Source organism: Salmo salar, chromosome ssa09 (assembly GCF_905237065.1).
Source record: "Salmo salar chromosome ssa09, Ssal_v3.1, whole genome shotgun sequence".
Lineage (NCBI taxonomy): Eukaryota > Metazoa > Chordata > Actinopteri > Salmoniformes > Salmonidae > Salmo > Salmo salar.
The window spans coordinates 155,800,371-155,824,167 of NC_059450.1; the positions used below are offsets into that span (position 1 = coordinate 155,800,371).

At 47.6% G+C, this 23,797-nt stretch overlaps 1 protein-coding gene across 4 annotated transcripts in view; it reads right to left on the reverse strand.

The window, feature by feature from the left end:
• LOC106613341 (protein Atg16l2) overlaps positions 1-23,797 on the reverse strand; it is a 74,952-nt gene that overhangs the window by 99 nt on the left and 51,056 nt on the right. For all 4 annotated transcript variants that reach the window (XM_045724878.1, XM_045724877.1, XM_045724879.1 and 1 more), the window contains 3 exons: positions 21,169-21,216; positions 4,496-4,597; positions 1-997 (listed from right to left, as the gene is read on the reverse strand). The exon at positions 1-997 is cut by the window's left edge and continues 99 nt beyond it. In XM_045724878.1, coding sequence (XP_045580834.1) covers positions 904-997; positions 4,496-4,597; positions 21,169-21,216 — 244 coding nt within the window. In that variant the 3' untranslated portion in view covers positions 1-903. The remainder of the gene's footprint in view (positions 998-4,495; positions 4,598-21,168; positions 21,217-23,797) is intronic.

Consider the following 23,797-nt stretch of genomic DNA (forward strand, 5'->3'; position numbering starts at 1 on the left):
AATGTGTTCTGTGTTCTCTCAGCCATGTTAAAACATCCAATGTGTTCTGTGTTCTCTCAGCCATGTTAAACATCCAATGTGTTCTGTGTTCTCTCAGCCATGTTAAAACATCCAATGTGTTCTGTGTTCTCTCAGCCATGTTAAAACATCCAATGTGTTCTGTGTTCTCTCAGCCATGTTAAAACATCCAATGTGTTCTGTGTTCTCTCAGCCATGTTAAACATCCAAAGTGTTCTGTGTTCTCTCAGCCATGTTAAAACATCCAATGTGTTCTGTATTCTCTCAGCCATGTTAAACATCCAATGTGTTCTGTGTTCTCTCAGCCATGTTAAAACATCCAGCATGCTCTGTGTTCTCTCAGCCATGTTAAACATCCAATGTGTTCTGTGTTCTCTCAGCCATGTTAAAACATCCAATGTGTTCTGTGTTCTCTCAGCCATGTTAAACATCGAACCTGTTCTGTGTTCTCTCAGCCATGTTAAAACATCCAATGTGTTCTGTGTTCTCTCAGCCATGTTAAACATCCAACGTGTTCTCTCAGCCATGTTAAACATCCAATGTGTTCTCTCAGCCATGTTAAACATCCAATGTGTTCTGTGTTCTCTCAGCCATGTTAAACATCCAACGTGTTCTCTCAGCCATGTTAAACATCCAATGTGTTCTGTTCTCTCAGCCATGTTAAACATCCAATGTGTTCTGTGTTCTCTCAGCCATGTTAAACATCCAACGTGTTCTGTGTTCTCTCAGCCATGTTAAAACATCCAATGTGTTCTGTGTTCTCTCAGCCAATGTTAAACATCCAATGTGTTCTGTGTTCTCTCAGCCAATGTTCAGATGACCTTGTAAACCTAACCCCAGAGTGATGTTCAAATGGGTCTGAGGCTGGCTAGTCGACCAGACTGTTTAAATGTCGCTCCAGAGAACGGCACGCCGGCTCTTGTCCACACTGACCACGTACTCCCCAGACCCAGACCAGGCCACCGCGTTGATGGACGAACTGGATGGGACAAGAGAGACAGGCAGACAGACAGAGAGAGAGAGAGAGAGAGAGAGAGAGAGAGAGAGAGAGAGAGAGAGAGAGAGAGAGAGAGAGAGAGAGAGAGAGAGACAGGTAGACAGAGAGAGAGAGAGACAGGCAGACAGAGAGAGAGAGAGACAGGCAGACAGAGAGAGAGAGAGACAGTCAATAAGGGCTCATCTGAAATGACACCCGATTCTTCATTTAGCCAGTACCAAAACATCATAGGGCTCTAGACAAAAGTAGTGCACTGCATAAGGAGGAGGGTGCCATAAGGCTTTGGACGTAGCCTAAATCTCATTTACTTCAATGTGCATCTATCCGTCCACAAGACAGACAGTGGAACAGCTTTGACTCATTCTGTGTTTCTAAATGGGACAGATGTGATGGACTGTTGTGATTCACTGGGAACCAAACAGAGCAGATGGACTGTTGGGATTCACTGGGAACCAAACAGAGCAGATGGACTGTTGGGATTCACTGGGAACCAAACAGAGCAGATGGAATGTTGGGATTCACTGGGAACCAAACAGAGCAGATGGAATGTTGGGATTCACTGGGAACCAAACAGAGCAGATGGACTGTTGGGATTCACTGGGAACCAAACAGAGCAGATGGACTGTTGGGATTCACTGGGAACCAAACAGAGCAGATGGACTGTTGGGATTCACTGGGAACCAAACAGAGCAGATGGACTGTTGGGATTCACTGGGAACCAAACAGAGCAGATGGACAACTTTGCTACAATGTAAAGTAGTGAGTGTACGGCTTGTATAACAGTGTAAATTTGCTGTCCCCTCAAAATAACTCAACACACAGCCATTAATGTCTAAACCGCTGGCAACAAAAGTGAGTACACCCCTAAGTGGAAATGTCCAAATTGGGCCCAATTAGCCATTTTCGCTCCCCAGTGTCATGTGACTCGTTAGTGTTACAAGGTCTCAGGTGTGAATGGGGAGCAGGTGTGTTAAATTTGGTGTCATCGCTCTCACACTCCCTCATACTGACTGGTCACTGGAAGTTCAACATGGCACCTCATGGCAAAGAACTCTCTGAGGATCTGAAAAAAAGATTTGTTGCTGTACATAAAGATGGCCTGGGCTATAAGAAGATTGCCAGGACCCTGAAACTGAGCTGCAGCACGGTGGCCAAGACCATACAGCGGTTTAACAGGACAGGTTCCACTCAGAACAGGCCTCGCCATGGCCGACCAAAGAAGTTGAGTGCACCTGCTCAGTGTCATATCCAGAGGTTGTCTTTGGGAAATAGACGTATGAGTGCTGCCAGCATTGCTGCAGAGGTTGAAGGGGTGGGGGGGTCAGCCTGTCAGTGCTCAGACCATACGCCGCACACTGCATCAAATTGGTCTGCATGGCTGTCGTCCCAGAAGGAAGCCTCTTCTAAAGATGATGCACAAGAAAGCCCGCAAACAGTTTGCTGAAGACAAGCAGACTAAAGACATGGATTACTGGAACCATGTCCTGTGGTCTGATGAGACCAAGATAAACTTATTTGGTTCAGATGGTGTCAAGCGTGTGTGGCGGCAACCAGGTGAGGAGTACATAGACAAGTGTGTCTTGCCTACAGTCAAGCATGGTGGCGGGAGTGTCATGGTCTGTGGCTGCGTGAGTGCTGCCAGCACTGGGGAGCTACAGTTCATTGAGGGAACCATGAATGCCAACAGGTACTGCGACATACTGAAGCAGAGCATGATCCCTCTCCCTTCGGAGACTGGGCCGCAGGGCAGTATTCCAACATGATAACGACCCCAAACACACCTCCAAGACGACCACTGCCTTGCTAAAGAAGCTGAGGGTTAAGGTGATGGACTGGCCAAGCATGTCTCCAGACCTAAACCCTACTGAGCATCTGTGGGGCATCCTCAAAACGGAAGGTGGAGGAGTGCAAGGTCTAACATCCACCAGCTCTGTGATGTCGTCATGGAGGAGTGGAAGAGGACTCCAGTGGTAACCTGTGAAGCTCTGGTGAACTACATGCCCAAGAGGGTTATGGCAGTGCTGGAAAATGATCGTGGCCACACAAAATATTGACACTTTGGGCCCAATTTGGATATTTCCACTTAGGGGTGTACACACTTTTGTTGCCAGAGGTTTAGACTTTAATGGCTGTGTGTTGAGTTATTTTGAGGGGACAGCAAATTTACACTATTATACAAGCTGTACACTCACTACTTTACATTGTAGCAAAGTGTCATTTCTTCAGTGTTGTCACATGAAAAGATATACTCAAATATTTACAAAAATGTGAGGAGTGTACTCACTTTTGTGAGATACTGTACACTGGGTACCAGCACTGAGTCAATGATAACTTGTCTATACAACACGATTCTTCAGGTAAAAACTACTGAATTAGCACAAAAATGTGTAATGATTTATTGATTTTGATGACATTATTAAAATGGTGAAAATGAGTTTGTACTGGCTACTAAGAACTAAACAGCTCAGAGTGTTTTGCTGGTTTGTAAAGGACTAGACAGGGGAACGGCTGCTAGAACCCTACTAGAACCCTCCTGCTGCTAGAACCCTACTCCCCCCTCCTGCTGCTAGAACCCTACTCCCCCCTCCTGCTGCCAGAACCCTACTCCCCCCTCCTGCTGCCAGAACCCTACTCCCCCCTCCTGCTGCCAGAACCCTACTCCCCCCTCCTGCTGCCAGAACCCTATTCCCCCCTCCTGCTGCCAGAACCCTACTCCCCCCTCCTGCTGCTAGAACCCTACTCCCCCTCCTGCTGCCAGAACCCTACTCCCCCCTCCTGCTGCCAGAACCCTACTCCCCCTCCTGCTGCCAGAACCCTACTCCCCCCCTCCTGCTGCTAGAACCCTACTCCCCCTCCTGCTGCTAGAACCCTACTCCCCCCTCCTGCTGCCAGAACCCTACTCCCCCTCCTGCTGCTAGAACCCTACTCCCCCCTCCTGCTGCTGAGAACCCTACTCCCCCTCCTGCTGCCAGAACCCTACTCCCCCCTCCTGCTGCTAGAACCCTACTCCCCCCTCCTGCTGCCAGAACCCTACTCCCCCCTCCTGCTGCTAGAACCCTACTCCCCCCTCCTGCTGCCAGAACCCTACTAGAACCCTCCTGCTGCCAGAACCCTACTCCCCCTCCTGCTGCCAGAACCCTACTCCCTCCTCCTGCTGCTAGAACCCTACTCCCCTCTCCTGCTGCCAGAACCCTACTCCCTCCTCCTGCTAATGTAAACACTATCTAATAGCCTGTAACATTCTGTAGTCCACTAATAGCCTCTACAACACAAAGAGGAAGTAGTATCATCAACCTAATTGATGCCGTGTTGGCCAGAGCCCAGCAGGGCTGACGATAGTTGCTAAAAGCTAAGGTCCTCCGAGGCTGGGTGGGGTTCAGAGGACAGACAGGCAGACGGATAGACTGGGATCCGTCCAGTCTAGCCTAGTCCAGTCCAGTGTCTAGTGCAGTCTAGTCCAGTCCAGTCCAGTCGTCCTACCTGTGCATGTCCGGTAGTCGTGTCTCCAGGTTGCCAGAGTTGACGTTCCAGATGTAGACGGCTCCATCTGCTGATCCTGCTGCCAGGTAGCTCCCATCAGGACTAGATAGAGAGAGGAGAGAGAACGAGAGGAGAGAGAGAGAGAGAACGAGAGGAGAAGGAGAAAGAGAGAGAGAGAACGAGAGGAGAAGGAGAAGGAGAAAGAGAGAGAGAGAACGAGAGGAGAAGGAGAAGGAGAAAGAGAGGAGAGAGAGAAGGAGAGACAGAGAGAACGAGAGGAGAGAGAGAACGAGAGGAGAGGAGAGAGAGAAGGAGAGACAGAGAGAACGAGAGGAGAGAGAGAACGAGAAGGAGAGAGAGAGAGGAGAGAGATAAGGAGAAAGAGAGAGGGGAGAGAGATAAGGAGGAAGAGAGAGGAGAGAGAGAAGGAGAGAGATAAGGAGAAAGAGAGAGAGGAGAAGGAGAGAGAGAGAGAGAGAGAGGAGAAAGAGAGAGAGGAAAGCGAGAAGGAGAAAGAGAGAGAGAGAGGAGAGAGGAGAAAGAGAGTTATCTATCCAAAACGGAGATGTATTGGTAAACCACTTCTCCAATCTTTTTGGCTCTATAACAAAGAACAAACAGCAAAAACATATACATGATCAAATACAAATGTTTGAATCAACTATTAAAGACTACCAGAACCCACTGGATTCTCCAATTACACTGAATGATCTACAGGACAAAATACAAACCCTCCAACCCGAAAAGGCCTGTGGGGTTGATGGTATCCTCAATGAAATGATAAAATATACAGACCACAAATTACCAATTGGCTATACTTAAACTCTTTAACATCATCCTCAGCTCTGGCTTCTTCCCCAATATTTGGAACCAAGGACTGATCACCCCAATCCACAAAAGTGGAGACAAATTTGACCCCAATAACTACCGTGGGATATGAGTCAACAGCAACCTTAGGAAAATCCTCTGCATTATCCTTAACAGCAGACTCGTACATTTCCTCGGTGAAAACAATGTACTGATCAAATGTCAAATTGGCTTTTTACCAAATTAGAGTACGACAGACCACGTATTCACCCTGCACACCCTAATTGACAAACAAACAAACCAAAACAAATGCAAAGTGTTCTCATGCATTGTTGATTTCAAAAAAGCCTTTGTCTCAATTTGGCATGAGGGTCTGCTATATAAATTGATGGAAAGTGCTGTTGGGGGACAAACAAACAACATTATAAAATCAATGTACACAAACAACAAGTGTGCGGTTAAAATGTACAAATAACACACATTTCTTTCCACAGGGCCGTGGGGTGAGACAGGGATGCAGCTTAAGCCCCACCCTCTTCAACATACCAACTAATTGGTGAGGACACTAGAACAGTCTGCAGCACCCGGCCCTCACCCAAACACCAAATTCAGACTCCGAATGCACAATTCAGCAAAAATATCCTCCGTGTACAACATAAAACACCAAATAATGCATGCAGAGCAGAATTAGGCCGATACCCGATAATTATCAAAATCCAGAAAAGAGACGTTAAATTCTACAACCACCTAAAAGGAAACGATTCCCAAACCTTCTATAACAAAGCCATCACCTACAGAGAGATGAACCTGGAGAAGAGTCCCCTAAGCAAGCTGGTCCTGGGGCTCTATTCACAAACACAAACACACCCCACAGAGCCCCAGGACAGCAACACAATTAGACCCAACCAAATCATGAGAAAACAAAAAGATAATTACTTGAGAATTAACAAAAAACAGAGCAAATTAGAATGCTATTTGGCCCTAAACAGAGAGTACACAGTGGCAGAATACCTGACCACTGTGACTGACCCAAACTTAAGGAAAGCTTTGACTATGTACAGACTCAGTGAGCATAGCCTTGCTATTGAGAAAGGCCACCGTAGGCAGACCTGGCTCTAACGAGAAGACAGGCTATGTGCACACTGCCCACAAAATGAGGTGGAAACTGAGCTGCACTTCCTAACCTCCTGCCAAATATTTGACCATATTAGAGACATATTTCCTTCAGATTACACAGATCCACAAAGAATTCGAAAACAAACCCGATTTTGATAAACTCCCCATATCTATTGGGTGAAATACCACAGTGTGCCATCACAGCAGCAAGATTTGTGACCTGTTGCCACAAGAAAAGGGCAACCAGTGAAGAACAAACACCATTGTAAATACAACCCATATTTATGGTTATTTATTTTCCCTTTTGTACTTTAAATATTTGCACATCATTACAACACTCTAAATATACAGAATATGACATTTGAAATCTCTTTATTCTTTTGGAACTTCTGTGAGTGTAATGTTTACTGTTCATTTTTATTGTTTATTATCTATTTCAAATGCTTTGGCAAAGTAAACATACGCTTCCCATGCAAATACATTTTTGTCTTAAATTGAAATTGAGAGAAGAGAGGAGAGAGAGAATAGATAGATAAGAAACAATTAGTTAGTTAAAGGCTGACATATCAATACAATACTAGGCTGATATCTGGCCACTAGACTGTATTAATACATTACCATGTCCTGACTCCTGCATGGCCCTTAACAACACCACATCACAAAGTATTCTGGTCCGTCCATGTGTTGTCATGGCAACAGTAAAAATGCATTCAGAGGAAACCAGTTAGTATGTCAGCAGGCATCAGAAAAATCAAAAAACAACTCTCTCTCCCTCTTTCTTTATCACTCTCCCTTTCTTTTTATATCTCTCTGTCACTCTCAGATCCAACATCACACAGAGAGGAACATGTAGACCAGGTGTGTCAACCTCAATCCATGAAGGGCCTAGTGTCTGTTGGTTTTTCCTTTCAATTAAGACCTAGACTACCAGGTGAGGGGAGTTCCTTACTGAGACCTAGACAACCAGGTGAGGGGAGTTCCTTACTGAGACCTAGACAACCAGGTGAGGAGAGTTCCTTACTGAGACCTAGACAACCAGGTGAGGAGAGTTCCTTACTGAGACCTAGACAACCAGGTGAGGAGAGTTCCTTACTGAGACCTAGACAACCAGGTGAGGAGAGTTCCTCACTGAGACCTAGACAACCAGGTGAGGAGAGTTCCTTACTGAGACCTAGACAACCAGGTGAGGAGAGTTCCTTACTGAGACCTAGACAACCAGGTGAGGGGAGTTCCTTACTGAGACCTAGACAACCAGGTGAGGGGAGTTCCTTACTGAGACCTAGACAACCAGGTGAGGGGAGTTCCTTACTGAGACCTAGACAACCAGGTGAGGGGAGTTCCTTACTGAGACCTAGACAACCAGGTGAGGAGAGTTCCTTACTGAGACCTAGACAACCAGGTGAGGAGAGTTCCTTACTGAGACCTAGACAACCAGGTGAGGAGAGTTCCTTACTGAGACCTAGACAACCAGGTGAGGAGAGTTCCTCACTGAGACCTAGACAACCAGGTGAGGAGAGTTCCTTACTGAGACCTAGACAACCAGGTGAGGAGAGTTCCTTACTGAGACCTAGACAACCAGGTGAGGGGAGTTCCTTACTGAGACCTAGACAACCAGGTGAGGGGAGTTCCTTACTGAGACCTAGACAACCAGGTGAGGAGAGTTCCTTACTGAGACCTAGACAACCAGGTGAGGGGAGTTCCTTACTGAGACCTAGACAACCAGGTGAGGAGAGTTCCTTACTGAGACCTAGACAACCAGGTGAGGGGAGTTCCTTACTAGAGAGGAGCGGGCCCTCCGTGGAATGAGTTTGACACGTGAGCTAACGAAAGGAGGGGGACATGGCAGCTGAAGGCATGCTCACCACAGCCGTCTACTTCCTTTAAACTTTAGAACTGCATGTTAAGTCAACAGTCAGTCTGGTCACACAGAAGGAATATAAATGAATTCACGCCACTCTTCTAAAACCAACAAGTATAGTGTTGTTGTGAGATGTTTTGTCTTCTGTCATACATCTAGAAATATATATATTATATATTATTCACTAATATTATTCACTAATATTACTCACTAATACTACTCACTAATATTATTCACTAATATGGCATACTAATATTACATACTAATATTACTCACTAATATTATTCACTAATATTACTCTAATACCATTCACTAATATTACTCACTAATACTACTCACTAATACTACTCTAATACCATTCACTTATATTACTCACTCATACTACTCACTAATACTACTCACTAATATGACTCACTAATATTACTCACTAATACTACTCAGTAATATTATTCACTAATATTATTCAGTAATACTACTCACACACAAATATTATTCACTAATATTACATACTGATATTACTCACTAATACTGCTCACACACAAATATTATTCACTAATATTACATACTAATATTACTCACTAATATTACTCACTAATACTACTCACACACACATATTATTCACTAATATTACATACTAATATTACTCACTAATATTACTCACACACACATATTATTCACTAATATTACATACTAATATTACTTACTAATATTACTCGCTAATACTACTCACACACACATATTATTCACTAATATTACATACTAATATTACTCACTAATACTACTCACACACACATATTATTCACTAATATTACATACTAATATTACATACTAATATTACTTACTAATATTACTCACACACACACAAATATTATTCACCAATATTACATACTAATATTACTCACTAACATTATTCACTAATACTACTCACACACAAATATTATTCACTAATATTACTCACTAATATTACTCACTAATACTGCTCACACACAAATATTATTCACTAATATTACTCACTAATACTGCTCACACACAAATATTATTCACTAATATTACTCACTAATACTGCTCACACACAAATATTATTCACTAATATTACATACTAATACTACTCACTAATACTGCTCACACACAAATATTATTCACTAATATTACTCACTAATACTACTCACACACAAATATTATTCACTAATATTACATACTAATATTACTCACTAATATTATTCACTAATATTAAATACTAATATTATTCACTAATATTAGACACTAATATTACATACTAATATCCCACACTAATACTACTCACTAATATTACACAAGGGCATACTGTAGCTGATGTTACCCCCATTATCATTCAGTATGCTACGGATTCATCACAAAAGCAGCAAGACAGAGACAGACATGCAGACAGACATGCAGACAGACATGCAGACAGACATGCAGACAGACAGACAGGCTGCACAAAAGACAATGTTCCAGATAAAGTCATGCAGTCCACTTTTGCTAATTCAGCGACAGTGTGCAGAATAGTTTTTTTCCCAGTTAACCAGAACGCTACAGAGTAGCTAACAGACAGGCAGAGCAGAGTCCCATTGGAAGTGAATAGGGAGGAAAGAGGACTGGATTTGGAGCCAGAGATATGGAGCCAGGGATATGGAGCAGGGATATGGAGCCAGGGATATGGAGCAGGGATATGGAGCCAGGGATATGGAGCCAGGGATATGGAGCCAGGGATATGGAGCCAGAGATATGGAGCCAGAGATATGGAGCCAGGGATATGGAGCCAGGGATATGGAGCCAGGGATATGGAGCTAGGGATAAGGAGCCAGAGATATGGAGCCAGAGATATGGAGCCAGAGATATGGAGCCAGGGATATGGAGCCAGGGATATGGAGCCAGGGATATGGAGCTAGGGATAAGGAGCCAGAGATATGGAGCCAGGGATATGGAGCCAGGGATATGGAGCTAGGGATAAGGAGCGAGAGATATGGAGCCAGGGATATGGAGCCAGGGATATGGAGCTAGGGATAAGGAGCCAGAGATATGGAGCTAGGGATATGGAGCCAGGGATATGGAGCCAGGGATAAGGAGCCATGACAGGATTCTACTTCTTTCTTGAAATCTGTTGAAGCTGGCAGACACTTGAATTTTGGGATGCATTATTTACAATATCTATCGGTCTCTAGATAAAGGAGGCTGGGTTGGTTGGACCAAACTCTGCTCTGACACGGCAGTCTGGGGTTGGTTGGACCAAACTCTGCTCTGACACGGCAGTCTGGGGTTGGTTGGACCAAACTCTGCTCTGACACGGCAGTCTGGGGTTGGTTGGACCAAACTCTGCTCTGACACGGCAGTCTGGGGTTGGTTGGACCAAACTCTGCTCTGACACGGCAGTCTGGGGTTGGTTGGACCAAACTCTGCTCTGACACGGCAGTCTGGGGTTGGTTGGACCAAACTCTGCTCTGACACGGCAGTCTGGCATGGTGCTATTGATATCTGTAGCCAGCTGAGCCTTGGAGAGACACAACGAAATAAGAAGTGACTGTTACACTCCCTTAGGACATTATAAAACCTCAGCTGGCAAATGAAGCATGTTGTGCCAGCTATCTTATACCCCATGGTCCTGTACCATCCTACAGACTGTAGTCCTGTACCATCCTACAGGCTGTGTTGTACCCCATGGTCCTGTACCATCCTACAGACTGTGTTGAACCCCATGGTCCTGTAGCATCCTACAGACTGTGTACCCAGGTCCTGTACCATCCTACAGGCTGTGTTGTACCCCATGGTCCTGTACCATCCTACAGACTGGTGTAATGGTCCTGTACCATCCTACAGACTGTGTTGTACCCCATGGTCCTGTACCATCCTACAGACTGTGTTGTACCCCATGGTCCTGTAGCATCCTACAGACTGTGTTGTACCCCATGGTCCTGTAGCATCCTACAGACTGTGTTGTACCCCATGGTCCTGTAGCATCCTACAGACTGTGTTGTACCCCATGGTCCTGTACCATCCTACAGACTGTAGTCCTGTACCATCCTACAGACTGTGTTGAACTCCATGGTCCTGTACCATCCTACAGACTGTAGTCCTGTACTATCCTACAGACTGTGTTGTACCCCATGGTCCTGTACCATCCTACAGACTGTAGTCCTGTACTATCCTACAGACTGTGTTGTACCCCATGGTCCTGTACCATCCTACAGACTGTGTTGTACCCCATGGTCCTGTACCATCCTACAGACTGTGTTGTACCCCATGGTCCTGTAGCATCCTACAGACTGTGTTGTACCCCATGGTCCTGTACCATCCTACAGACTGTAGTCCTGTACCATCCTACAGACTGTGTTGTACCCCATGGTCCTGTACCATCCTACAGACTGTACTGTACCCCATGGTCCTGTACCATCCTACAGACTGTGTTGTACCCCATGGTCCTGTACCATCCTACAGACTGTGTTGTACCCCATGGTCCTGTACCATCCTACAGACTGTATTGTACCCCATGGTCCTGTACCATCCTACAGACTGTGTTGTACCCCATGGTCCTGTAGCATCCTACAGACTGTGTTGTACCCCATGGTCCTGTACCATCCTACAGACTGTGTTGTACCCCATGGTCCTGTACCATCCTACAGACTGTGTTGTACCCCATGGTCCTGTACCATCCTACAGACTGTGTTGTACCCCATGGTCCTGTACCATCCTACAGACTGTGTTGTACCCCATGGTCCTGTAGCATCCTACAGACTGTGTTGTACCCCATGGTCCTGTACCATCCTACAGACTGTGTTGTACCCCATGGTCCTGTACCATCCTACAGACTGTGTTGTACCCCATGGTCCTGTACCATCCTACAGACTGTGTTGTACCCCATGGTCCTGTAGCATCCTACAGACTGTGTTGTACCCCATGGTCCTGTAGCATCCTACAGACTGTAGTCCTGTACCATCCTACAGACTGTGTTGTACCCCATGGTCCTGTAGCATCCTACAGACTGTAGTCCTGTACTATCCTACAGACTGTGTTGTACCCCATGGTCCTGTAGCATCCTACAGACTGTGTTGTACCCCATGGTCCTGTACCATCCTACAGACTGTGTTGTACCCCATGGTCCTGTACCATCCTACAGACTGTGTTGTACCCCATGGTCCTGTACCATCCTACAGACTGTGTTGTACCCCATGGTCCTGTACCATCCTACAGACTGTGTTGTACCCCATGGTCCTGTACCATCCTACAGACTGTGTTGTACCCCATGGTCCTGTACCATCCTACAGACTGTGTTGTACCCCATGGTCCTGTACCATCCTACAGACTGTGTTGTACCCCATGGTCCTGTAGCATCCTACAGACTGTGTTGTACCCCATGGTCCTGTACCATCCTACAGACTGTAGTCCTGTACCATCCTACAGACTGTGTTGTACCCCATGGTCCTGTACCATCCTACAGACTGTGTTGTACCCCATGGTCCTGTACCATCCTACAGACTGTGTTGTACCCCATGGTCCTGTACCATCCTACAGACTGTGTTGTACCCCATGGTCCTGTACCATCCTACAGACTGTGTTGTACCCCAGGACCCTGTACCATCCTACAGACTGTGTTGTACCCCATGGTCCTGTACCATCCTACAGACTGTGTTGTACCCCATGGTCCTGTACCATCCTACAGACTGTGTTGTACCCCATGGTCCTGTAGCATCCTACAGACTGTGTTGTACCCCATGGTCCTGTACCATCCTACAGACTGTGTTGTACCCCATGGTCTTGTACCATCCTACAGACTGTGTTGTACCCCAGGACCCTGTACCATCCTACAGACTGTGTTGTACCCCATGGTCCTGTACCATCCTACAGACTGTGTTGTACCCCATGGTCCTGTAGCATCCTACAGACTGTGTTGTACCCCATGGTCCTGTACCATCCTACAGACTGTGTTGTACCCCATGGTCCTGTACCATCCTACAGACTGTAGTCCTGTACTATCCTACAGACTGTGTTGTACCCCATGGTCCTGTAGCATCCTACAGACTGTGTTGTACCCCATGGTCCTGTACCATCCTACAGACTGTGTTGTACCCCATGGTCCTGTACCATCCTACAGACTGTGTTGTACCCCATGGTCCTGTACCATCCTACAGACTGTGTTGTACCCCATGGTCCTGTACCATCCTACAGACTGTGTTGTACCCCAGGACCCTGTACCATCCTACAGGCTGTGTTGTACCCCATGGTCCTGTACCATCCTACAGACTGTGTTGTACCCCATGGTCCTGTAGCATCCTACAGACTGTGTTGTACCCCATGGTCCTGTACCATCCTACAGACTGTGTTGTACCCCATGGTCCTGTACCATCCTACAGACTGTGTTGTACCCCATGGTCCTGTACCATCCTACAGACTGTGTTGTACCCCATGGTCCTGTAGCATCCTACAGACTGTACTGTACCCCATGGTCCTGTACCATCCTACAGACTGTGTTGTACCCCATGGTCCTGTACCATCCTACAGACTGTGTTGTACCCCATGGTCCTGTACCATCCTACAGACTGTGTTGTACCCCATGGTCCTGTACCATCCTACAGACTGTGTTGTACCCCATGGTCCTGTACCATCCTACAGACTGTGTTGTACCCCAGGACCCTGTACCATCCTACAGACTGTGTTGTACCCCATGGTCCTGTACCATCCTACAGACTGTGTTGTACCCCATGGTCCTGTACCATCCTACAGACTGTGTTGTACCCCATGGTCCTGTAGCATCCTACAGACTGTGTTGTACCCCATGGTCCTGTAGCATCCTACAGACTGTGTTGTACCCCATGGTCCTGTACCATCCTACAGACTGTGTTGTACCCCATGGTCCTGTACCATCCTACAGACTGTGTTGTACCCCAGGACCCTGTACCATCCTACAGACTGTACTGTACCCCATGGTCCTGTACCATCCTACAGACTGTGTTGTACCCCATGGTCCTGTAGCATCCTACAGACTGTGTTGTACCCCAGGACCCTGTACCATCCTACAGACTGTGTTGTACCCCATGGTCCTGTAGCATCCTACAGACTGTGTTGTACCCCATGGTCCTGTAGCATCCTACAGACTGTGTTGTACCCCAGGACCCTGTACCATCCTACAGACTGTGTTGTACCCCATGGTCCTGTAGCATCCTACAGACTGTGTTGTACCCCATGGTCCTGTACCATCCTACAGACTGTGTTGTACCCCATGGTCCTGTACCATCCTACAGACTGTGTTGTACCCCATGGTCCTGTACCATCCTACAGACTGTGTTGTACCCCATTGTCCTGTAGCATCCTACAGACTGTGTTGTACCCCATGGTCCTGTACCATCCTACAGACTGTGTTGTACCCCAGGACCCTGTAGCATCCTACAGACTGTGTTGTACCCCAGGACCCTGTACCATCCTACAGACTGTGTTGTACCCCAGGACCCTGTACCATCCTACAGACTGTACTGTACCCCATGGTCCTGTACCATCCTACAGACTGTGTTGTACCCCATGGTCCTGTACCATCCTACAGACTGTGTTGTACCCCATGGTCCTGTACCATCCTACAGACTGTGTTGTACCCCATGGTCCTGTACCATCCTACAGACTGTGTTGTACCCCATGGTCCTGTAGCATCCTACAGACTGTGTTGTACCCCATGGTCCTGTACCATCCTACAGACTGTGTTGTACCCCATGGTCCTGTACCATCCTACAGACTGTGTTGTACCCCATGGTCCTGTACCATCCTACAGACTGTGTTGTACCCCATGGTCCTGTACCATCCTACAGACTGTGTTGTACCCCATGGTCCTGTACCATCCTACAGACTGTGTTGTACCCCATGGTCCTGTACCATCCTACAGACTGTAGTCCTGTACCATCCTACAGACTGTGTTGTACCCCATGGTCCTGTACCATCCTACAGACTGTGTTGTACCCCATGGTCCTGTAGCATCCTACAGACTGTGTTGTACCCCATGGTCCTGTACCATCCTACAGACTGTAGTCCTGTAGCATCCTACAGACTGTGTTGTACCCCATGGTCCTGTACCATCCTACAGACTGTGTTGTACCCCATGGTCCTGTAGCATCCTACAGACTGTGTTGTACCCCATGGTCCTGTAGCATCCTACAGACTGTGTTGTACCCCATGGTCCTGTACCATCCTACAGACTGTGTTGTACCCCATGGTCCTGTACCATCCTACAGACTGTGTTGTACCCCATGGTCCTGTAGCATCCTACAGACTGTGTTGTACCCCATGGTCCTGTAGCATCCTACAGACTGTGTTGTACCCCAGGACCCTGTACCACCCTACAGACTGTGTTGTACCCCATGGTCCTGTACCATTCTACAGACTGTGTTGTACCCCATGGTCCTGTAGCATCCTACAGACTGTGTTGTACCCAATGGTCCTGTACCATCCTACAGACTGTGTTGTACCCCATGGTCCTGTACCATCCTACAGACTGTGTTGTACCCCATTGTCCTGTAGCATCCTACAGACTGTGTTGTACCCCAGGACCCTGTACCATCCTACAGACTGTGTTGTACCCCATGGTCCTGTACCATCCTACAGACTGTGTTGTACCCCATGGTCCTGTACCATCCTACAGACTGTGTTGTACCCCATTGTCCTGTAGCATCCTACAGACTGTGTTGTACCCCATGGTCCTGTACCATCCTACAGACTGTGTTGTACCCCATGGTCCTGTAGCATCCTACAGACTGTGTTGTACCCCATGGTCCTGTACCATCCTACAGACTGTGTTGTACCCCATGGTCCTGTAGCATCCTACAGACTGTGTTGTACCCCATGGTCCTGTACCATCCTACAGACTGTGTTGTACCCCATGGTCCTGTACCATCCTACAGACTGTGTTGTACCCCAGGACCCTGTACCATCCTACAGACTGTACTGTACCCCATGGTCCTGTACCATCCTACAGACTGTGTTGTACCCCATGGTCCTGTAGCATCCTACAGACTGTGTTGTACCCCAGGACCCTGTACCATCCTACAGACTGTGTTGTACCCCATGGTCCTGTAGCATCCTACAGACTGTGTTGTACCCCATGGTCCTGTAGCATCCTACAGACTGTGTTGTACCCCAGGACCCTGTACCATCCTACAGACTGTGTTGTACCCCATGGTCCTGTAGCATCCTACAGACTGTGTTGTACCCCATGGTCCTGTACCATCCTACAGACTGTGTTGTACCCCATGGTCCTGTACCATCCTACAGACTGTGTTGTACCCCATGGTCCTGTACCATCCTACAGACTGTGTTGTACCCCATGGTCCTGTAGCATCCTACAGACTGTGTTGTACCCCATGGTCCTGTACCATCCTACAGACTGTGTTGTACCCCATGGTCCTGTAGCATCCTACAGACTGTGTTGTACCCCAGGACCCTGTACCATCCTACAGACTGTGTTGTACCCCAGGACCCTGTACCATCCTACAGACTGTACTGTACCCCATGGTCCTGTACCATCCTACAGACTGTGTTGTACCCCATGGTCCTGTACCATCCTACAGACTGTGTTGTACCCCATGGTCCTGTACCATCCTACAGACTGTGTTGTACCCCATGGTCCTGTACCATCCTACAGACTGTGTTGTACCCCATGGTCCTGTAGCATCCTACAGACTGTGTTGTACCCCATGGTCCTGTACCATCCTACAGACTGTGTTGTACCCCATGGTCCTGTACCATCCTACAGACTGTGTTGTACCCCATGGTCCTGTACCATCCTACAGACTGTGTTGTACCCCATGGTCCTGTACCATCCTACAGACTGTGTTGTACCCCATGGTCCTGTACCATCCTACAGACTGTGTTGTACCCCATGGTCCTGTACCATCCTACAGACTGTAGTCCTGTACCATCCTACAGACTGTGTTGTACCCCATGGTCCTGTACCATCCTACAGACTGTGTTGTACCCCATGGTCCTGTAGCATCCTACAGACTGTGTTGTACCCCATGGTCCTGTACCATCCTACAGACTGTAGTCCTGTAGCATCCTACAGACTGTGTTGTACCCCATGGTCCTGTACCATCCTACAGACTGTGTTGTACCCCATTGTCCTGTAGCATCCTACAGACTGTGTTGTACCCCATGGTCCTGTAGCATCCTACAGACTGTGTTGTACCCCATGGTCCTGTACCATCCTACAGACTGTGTTGTACCCCATGGTCCTGTACCATCCTACAGACTGTGTTGTACCCCATGGTCCTGTAGCATCCTACAGACTGTGTTGTACCCCATGGTCCTGTAGCATCCTACAGACTGTGTTGTACCCCAGGACCCTGTACCACCCTACAGACTGTGTTGTACCCCATGGTCCTGTACCATCCTACAGACTGTGTTGTACCCCATGGTCCTGTAGCATCCTACAGACTGTGTTGTACCCAATGGTCCTGTACCATCCTACAGACTGTGTTGTACCCCATGGTCCTGTACCATCCTACAGACTGTGTTGTACCCCATTGTCCTGTAGCATCCTACAGACTGTGTTGTACCCCAGGACCCTGTACCATCCTACAGACTGTGTTGTACCCCATGGTCCTGTACCATCCTACAGACTGTGTTGTACCCCATGGTCCTGTACCATCCTACAGACTGTGTTGTACCCCATGGTCCTGTAGCATCCTACAGACTGTGTTGTACCCCATGGTCCTGTACCATCCTACAGACTGTGTTGTACCCCATGGTCCTGTAGCATCCTACAGACTGTGTTGTACCCCATGGTCCTGTACCATCCTACAGACTGTGTTGTACCCCATGGTCCTGTACCATCCTACAGACTGTGTTGTACCCCATGGTCCTGTACCATCCTACAGACTGTGTTGTACCCCATGGTCCTGTACCATCCTACAGACTGTGTTGTACCCCATGGTCCTGTACCATCCTACAGACTGTGTTGTACCCCATGGTCCTGTACCATCCTACAGACTGTGTTGTACCCCAGGACCCTGTACCATCCTACAGACTGTGTTGTACCCCATGGTCCTGTACCATCCTACAGACTGTGTTGTACCCCATGGTCCTGTACCATCCTACAGACTGTGTTGTACCCCATGGTCCTGTACCATCCTACAGACTGTGTTGTACCCCATGGTCCTGTAGCATCCTACAGACTGTGTTGTACCCCATGGTCCTGTACCATCCTACAGACTGTGTTGTACCCCATGGTCCTGTACCATCCTACAGACTGTGTTGTACCCCAGGACCCTGTACCATCCTACAGACTGTGTTGTACCCCATGGTCCTGTACCATCCTACAGACTGTGTTGTACCCCATGGTCCTGTACCATCCTACAGACTGTGTTGTACCCCATGGTCCTGTAGCATCCTACAGACTGTGTTGTACCCCATGGTCCTGTACCATCCTACAGACTGTGTTGTACCCCATGGTCCTGTACCATCCTACAGACTGTGTTGTACCCCATGGTCCTGTACCATCCTACAGACTGTGTTGTACCCCATGGTCCTGTAGCATCCTACAGACTGTGTTGTACCCCATGGTCCTGTACCATCCTACAGACTGTGTTGTACCCCATGGTCCTGTACCATCCTACAGACTGTGTTGTACCCCATGGTCCTGTACCATCCTACAGACTGTGTTGTACCCCAGGACCCTGTACCATCCTACAGACTGTGTTGTACCCCATGGTCCTGTACCATCCTACAGACTGTGTTGTACCCCATGGTCCTGTACCATCCTACAGACTGTGTTGTACCCCATGGTCCTGTAGCATCCTACAGACTGTGTTGTACCCCAGGGCCCTGTACCATCCTACAGACTGTGTTGTACCCCATGGTCCTGTACCATCCTACAGACTGTGTTGTACCCCATGGTCCTGTACCATCCTACAGACTGTGTTGTACCCCATGGTCCTGTAGCATCCTACAGACTGTGTTGTACCCCAGGACCCTGTACCATCCTACAGACTGTGTTGTACCCCATGGTCCTGTATCATCCTACAGACTGTGTTGTACCCCATGGTCCTGTACCATCCTACAGACTGTGTTGTACCCCAGGGCCCTGTACCATCCTACAGACTGTGTTGTACCCCATGGTCCTGTACCATCCTACAGACTGTGTTGTACCCCATGGTCCTGTACCATCCTACAGACTGTGTTGTACCCCAGGACCCTGTACCATCCTACAGACTGTGTTGTACCCCATGGTCCTGTACCATCCTACAGACTGTGTTGTACCCCATTGTCCTGTAGCATCCTACAGACTGTGTTGTACCCCATGGTCCTGTACCATCCTACAGACTGTGTTGTACCCCATGGTCCTGTAGCATCCTACAGACTGTGTTGTACCCCATGGTCCTGTACCATCCTACAGACTGTGTTGTACCCCATGGTCCTGTAGCATCCTACAGACTGTGTTGTACCCCAGGACCCTGTACCATCCTACAGACTGTACTGTACCCCATGGTCCTGTACCATCCTACAGACTGTGTTGTACCCCATGGTCCTGTACCATCCTACAGACTGTGTTGTACCCCATGGTCCTGTACCATCCTACAGACTGTGTTGTACCCCATGGTCCTGTAGCATCCTACAGACTGTGTTGTACCCCATGGTCCTGTACCATCCTACAGACTGTAGTCCTGTACCATCCTACAGACTGTGTTGTACCCCATGGTCCTGTACCATCCTACAGACTGTGTTGTACCCCATGGTCCTGTAGCATCCTACAGACTGTGTTGTACCCCATGGTCCTGTACCATCCTACAGACTGTGTTGTACCCCATGGTCCTGTAGCATCCTACAGACTGTGTTGTACCCCATGGTCCTGTAGCATCCTACAGACTGTGTTGTACCCCATGGTCCTGTACCATCCTACAGACTGTGTTGTACCCCATGGTCCTGTACCATCCTACAGACTGTGTTGTACCCCATGGTCCTGTACCATCCTACAGACTGTGTTGTACCCCATGGTCCTGTAGCATCCTACAGACTGTGTTGTACCCCATGGTCCTGTAGCATCCTACAGACTGTGTTGTACCCCAGGGCCCTGTACCACCCTACAGACTGTGTTGTACCCCATGGTCCTGTACCATCCTACAGACTGTGTTGTACCCCATGGTCCTGTAGCATCCTACAGACTGTGTTGTACCCAATGGTCCTGTAGCATCCTACAGACTGTGTTGTACCCCATGGTCCTGTACCATCCTACAGACTGTGTTGTACCCCATGGTCCTGTAGCATCCTACAGACTGTGTTGTACCCCAGGGCCCTGTACCATCCTACAGACTGTGTTGTACCCCATGGTCCTGTAGCATCCTACAGACTGTGTTGTACCCCATTGTCCTGTAGCATCCTACAGACTGTGTTGTACCCCATGGTCCTGTACCATCCTACAGACTGTGTTGTACCCCATGGTCCTGTAGCATCCTACAGACTGTGTTGTACCCCATGGTCCTGTACCATCCTACAGACTGTGTTGTACCCCATGGTCCTGTACCATCCTACAGACTGTGTTGTACCCCATGGTCCTGTACCATCCTACAGACTGTGTTGTACCCCATGGTCCTGTAGCATCCTACAGACTGTGTTGTACCCCATGGTCCTGTACCATCCTACAGACTGTGTTGTACCCCATGGTCCTGTACCATCCTACAGACTGTGTTGTACCCCATGGTCCTGTAGCATCCTACAGACTGTGTTGTACCCCATGGTCCTGTACCATCCTACAGACTGTAGTCCTGTACCATCCTACAGACTGTGTTGTACCCCATGGTCCTGTAGCATCCTACAGACTGTGTTGTACCCCATGGTCCTGTACCATCCTACAGACTGTGTTGTACCCCAGGACCCTAGAGTTAGGGTTAGAGTAAGTGCTCACCTGAATATAGCCTTGGTGCTGTCACAGCCACATTTGAAGCCCTCAGCTCTGAAATGAGAGATAAGGACAGTTTTCATACACACGAACATCCAGGGTTAGTTCTATAGTGGAGGAGAGAACTAGAGATAGTCCAGGGTTAGTTCTATAGTGGAGGAGAGAACTAGAGATAGTCCAGGGTTAGTTCTATAGTGGAGGAGAGAACTAGAGATAGTCCAGGGTTAGTTCTATAGTGGAGGAGAGAACTAGAGATAGTCCAGGGTTAGTTCTATAGTGGAGGAGAGAACTAGAGATAGTCCAGGGTTAGTTCTATAGTGGAGGAGAGAACTAGAGATAGTCCAGGGTTAGTTCTATAGTGGAGGAGAGAACTAGAGATAGTCCAGGGTTAGTTCTATAGTGGAGGAGAGAACTAGAGATAGTCCAGGGTTAGTTCTATAGTGGAGGAGAGAACTAGAGATAGTCCAGGGTTAGTTCTATAGTGGAGGAGAGAACTAGAGATAGTCCAGGGTTAGTTCTATAGTGGAGGAGAGAACTAGAGATAGTCCAGGGTTAGTTCTATAGTGGAGGAGAGAACTAGAGATAGTCCAGGGTTAGTTCTATAGTGGAGGAGAGAACTAGAGATAGTCCAGGGTTAGTTCTATAGTGGAGGAGAGAACTAGAGATAGTCCAGGGTTAGTTCTATAGTGGAGGAGAGAACTAGAGATAGTCCAGGGTTAGTTCTATAGCGGAGGAGAGAACTAGAGATAGTCCAGGGTTAGTTCTATAGTGGAGGAGAGAACTAGAGATAGTCCAGGGTTAGTTCTATAGTGGAGGAGAGAACTAGAGATAGTCCAGGGTTAGTTCTATAGTGGAGGAGAGAACTAGAGATAGTCCAGGGTTAGTTCTATAGCGGAGGAGAGAACTAGAGATAGTCCAGGGTTAGTTCTATAGTGGAGGAGAGAACTAGAGATAGTCCAGGGTTAGTTCTATAGTGGAGGAGAGAACTAGAGATAGTCCAGGGTTAGTTCTATAGCGGAGGAGAGAACTAGAGATAGTCCAGGGTTAGTTCTATAGCGGAGGAGAGAACTAGAGATAGTCCAGGGTTAGTTCTATAGTGGAGGAGAGAACTAGAGATAGTCCAGGGTTAGTTCTATAGTGGAGGAGAGAACTAGAGATAGTCCAGGGTTAGTTCTATAGCGGAGGAGAGAACTAGAGATAGTCCAGGGTTAGTTCTATAGCGGAGGAGAGAACTAGAGATAGTCCAGGGTTAGTTCTATAGTGGAGGAGAGAACTAGAGATAGTCCAGGGTTAGTTCTATAGCGGAGGAGAGAACTAGAGATAGTCCAGGGTTAGTTCTATAGCGGAGGAGAGAACTAGAGATAGTCCAGGGTTAGTTCTATAGTGGAGGAGAGAACTAGAGATAGTCCAGGGTTAGTTCTATAGCGGAGGAGAGAACTAGAGATAGTCCAGGGTTAGTTCTATAGTGGAGGAGAGAACTAGAGATAGTCCAGGGTTAGTTCTATAGCGGAGGAGAGAACTAGAGATAGTCCAGGGTTAGTTCTATAGCGGAGGAGAGAACTAGAGATAGTCCAGGGTTAGTTCTATAGCGGAGGAGAGAACTAGAGATAGTCCAGGGTTAGTTCTATAGTGGAGGAGAGAACTAGAGATAGTCCAGGGTTAGTTCTATAGCAGAGGAGAGAACTAGAGATAGTCCAGGGTTAGTTCTATAGCGGAGGAGAGAACTAGAGATAGTCCAGGGTTAGTTCTATAGTGGAGGAGAGAACTAGAGATAGTCCAGGGTTAGTTCTATAGTGGAGGAGAGAACTAGAGATAGTCCAGGGTTAGTTCTATAGCGGAGGAGAGAACTAGAGATAGTCCAGGGTTAGTTCTATAGTGGAGGAGAGAACTAGAGATAGTCCAGGGTTAGTTCTATAGCGGAGGAGAGAACTAGAGATAGTCCAGGGTTAGTTCTATAGTGGAGGAGAGAACTAGAGATAGTCCAGGGTTAGTTCTATAGTGGAGGAGAGAACTAGAGATAGTCCAGGGTTAGTTCTATAGTGGAGGAGAGAACTAGAGATAGTCCAGGGTTAGTTCTATAGCGGAGGAGAGAACTAGAGATAGTCCAGGGTTAGTTCTATAGTGGAGGAGAGAACTAGAGATAGTCCAGGGTTAGTTCTATAGCGGAGGAGAGAACTAGAGATAGTCCAGGGTTAGTTCTATAGTGGAGGAGAGAACTAGAGATAGTCCAGGGTTAGTTCTATAGTGGAGGAGAGAACTAGAGATAGTCCAGGGTTAGTTCTATAGTGGAGGAGAGAACTAGAGATAGTCCAGGGTTAGTTCTATAGCGGAGGAGAGAACTAGAGATAGTCCAGGGTTAGTTCTATAGCGGAGGAGAGAACTAGAGATAGTCCAGGGTTAGTTCTATAGCGGAGGAGAGAACTAGAGATAGTCCAGGGTTAGTTCTATAGTGGAGGAGAGAACTAGAGATAGTCCAGGGTTAGTTCTATAGCGGAGGAGAGAACTAGAGATAGTCCAGGGTTAGTTCTATAGCGGAGGAGAGAACTAGAGATAGTCCAGGGTTAGTTCTATAGCGGAGGAGAGAACTAGAGATAGTCCAGGGTTAGTTCTATAGCGGAGGAGAGAACTAGAGATA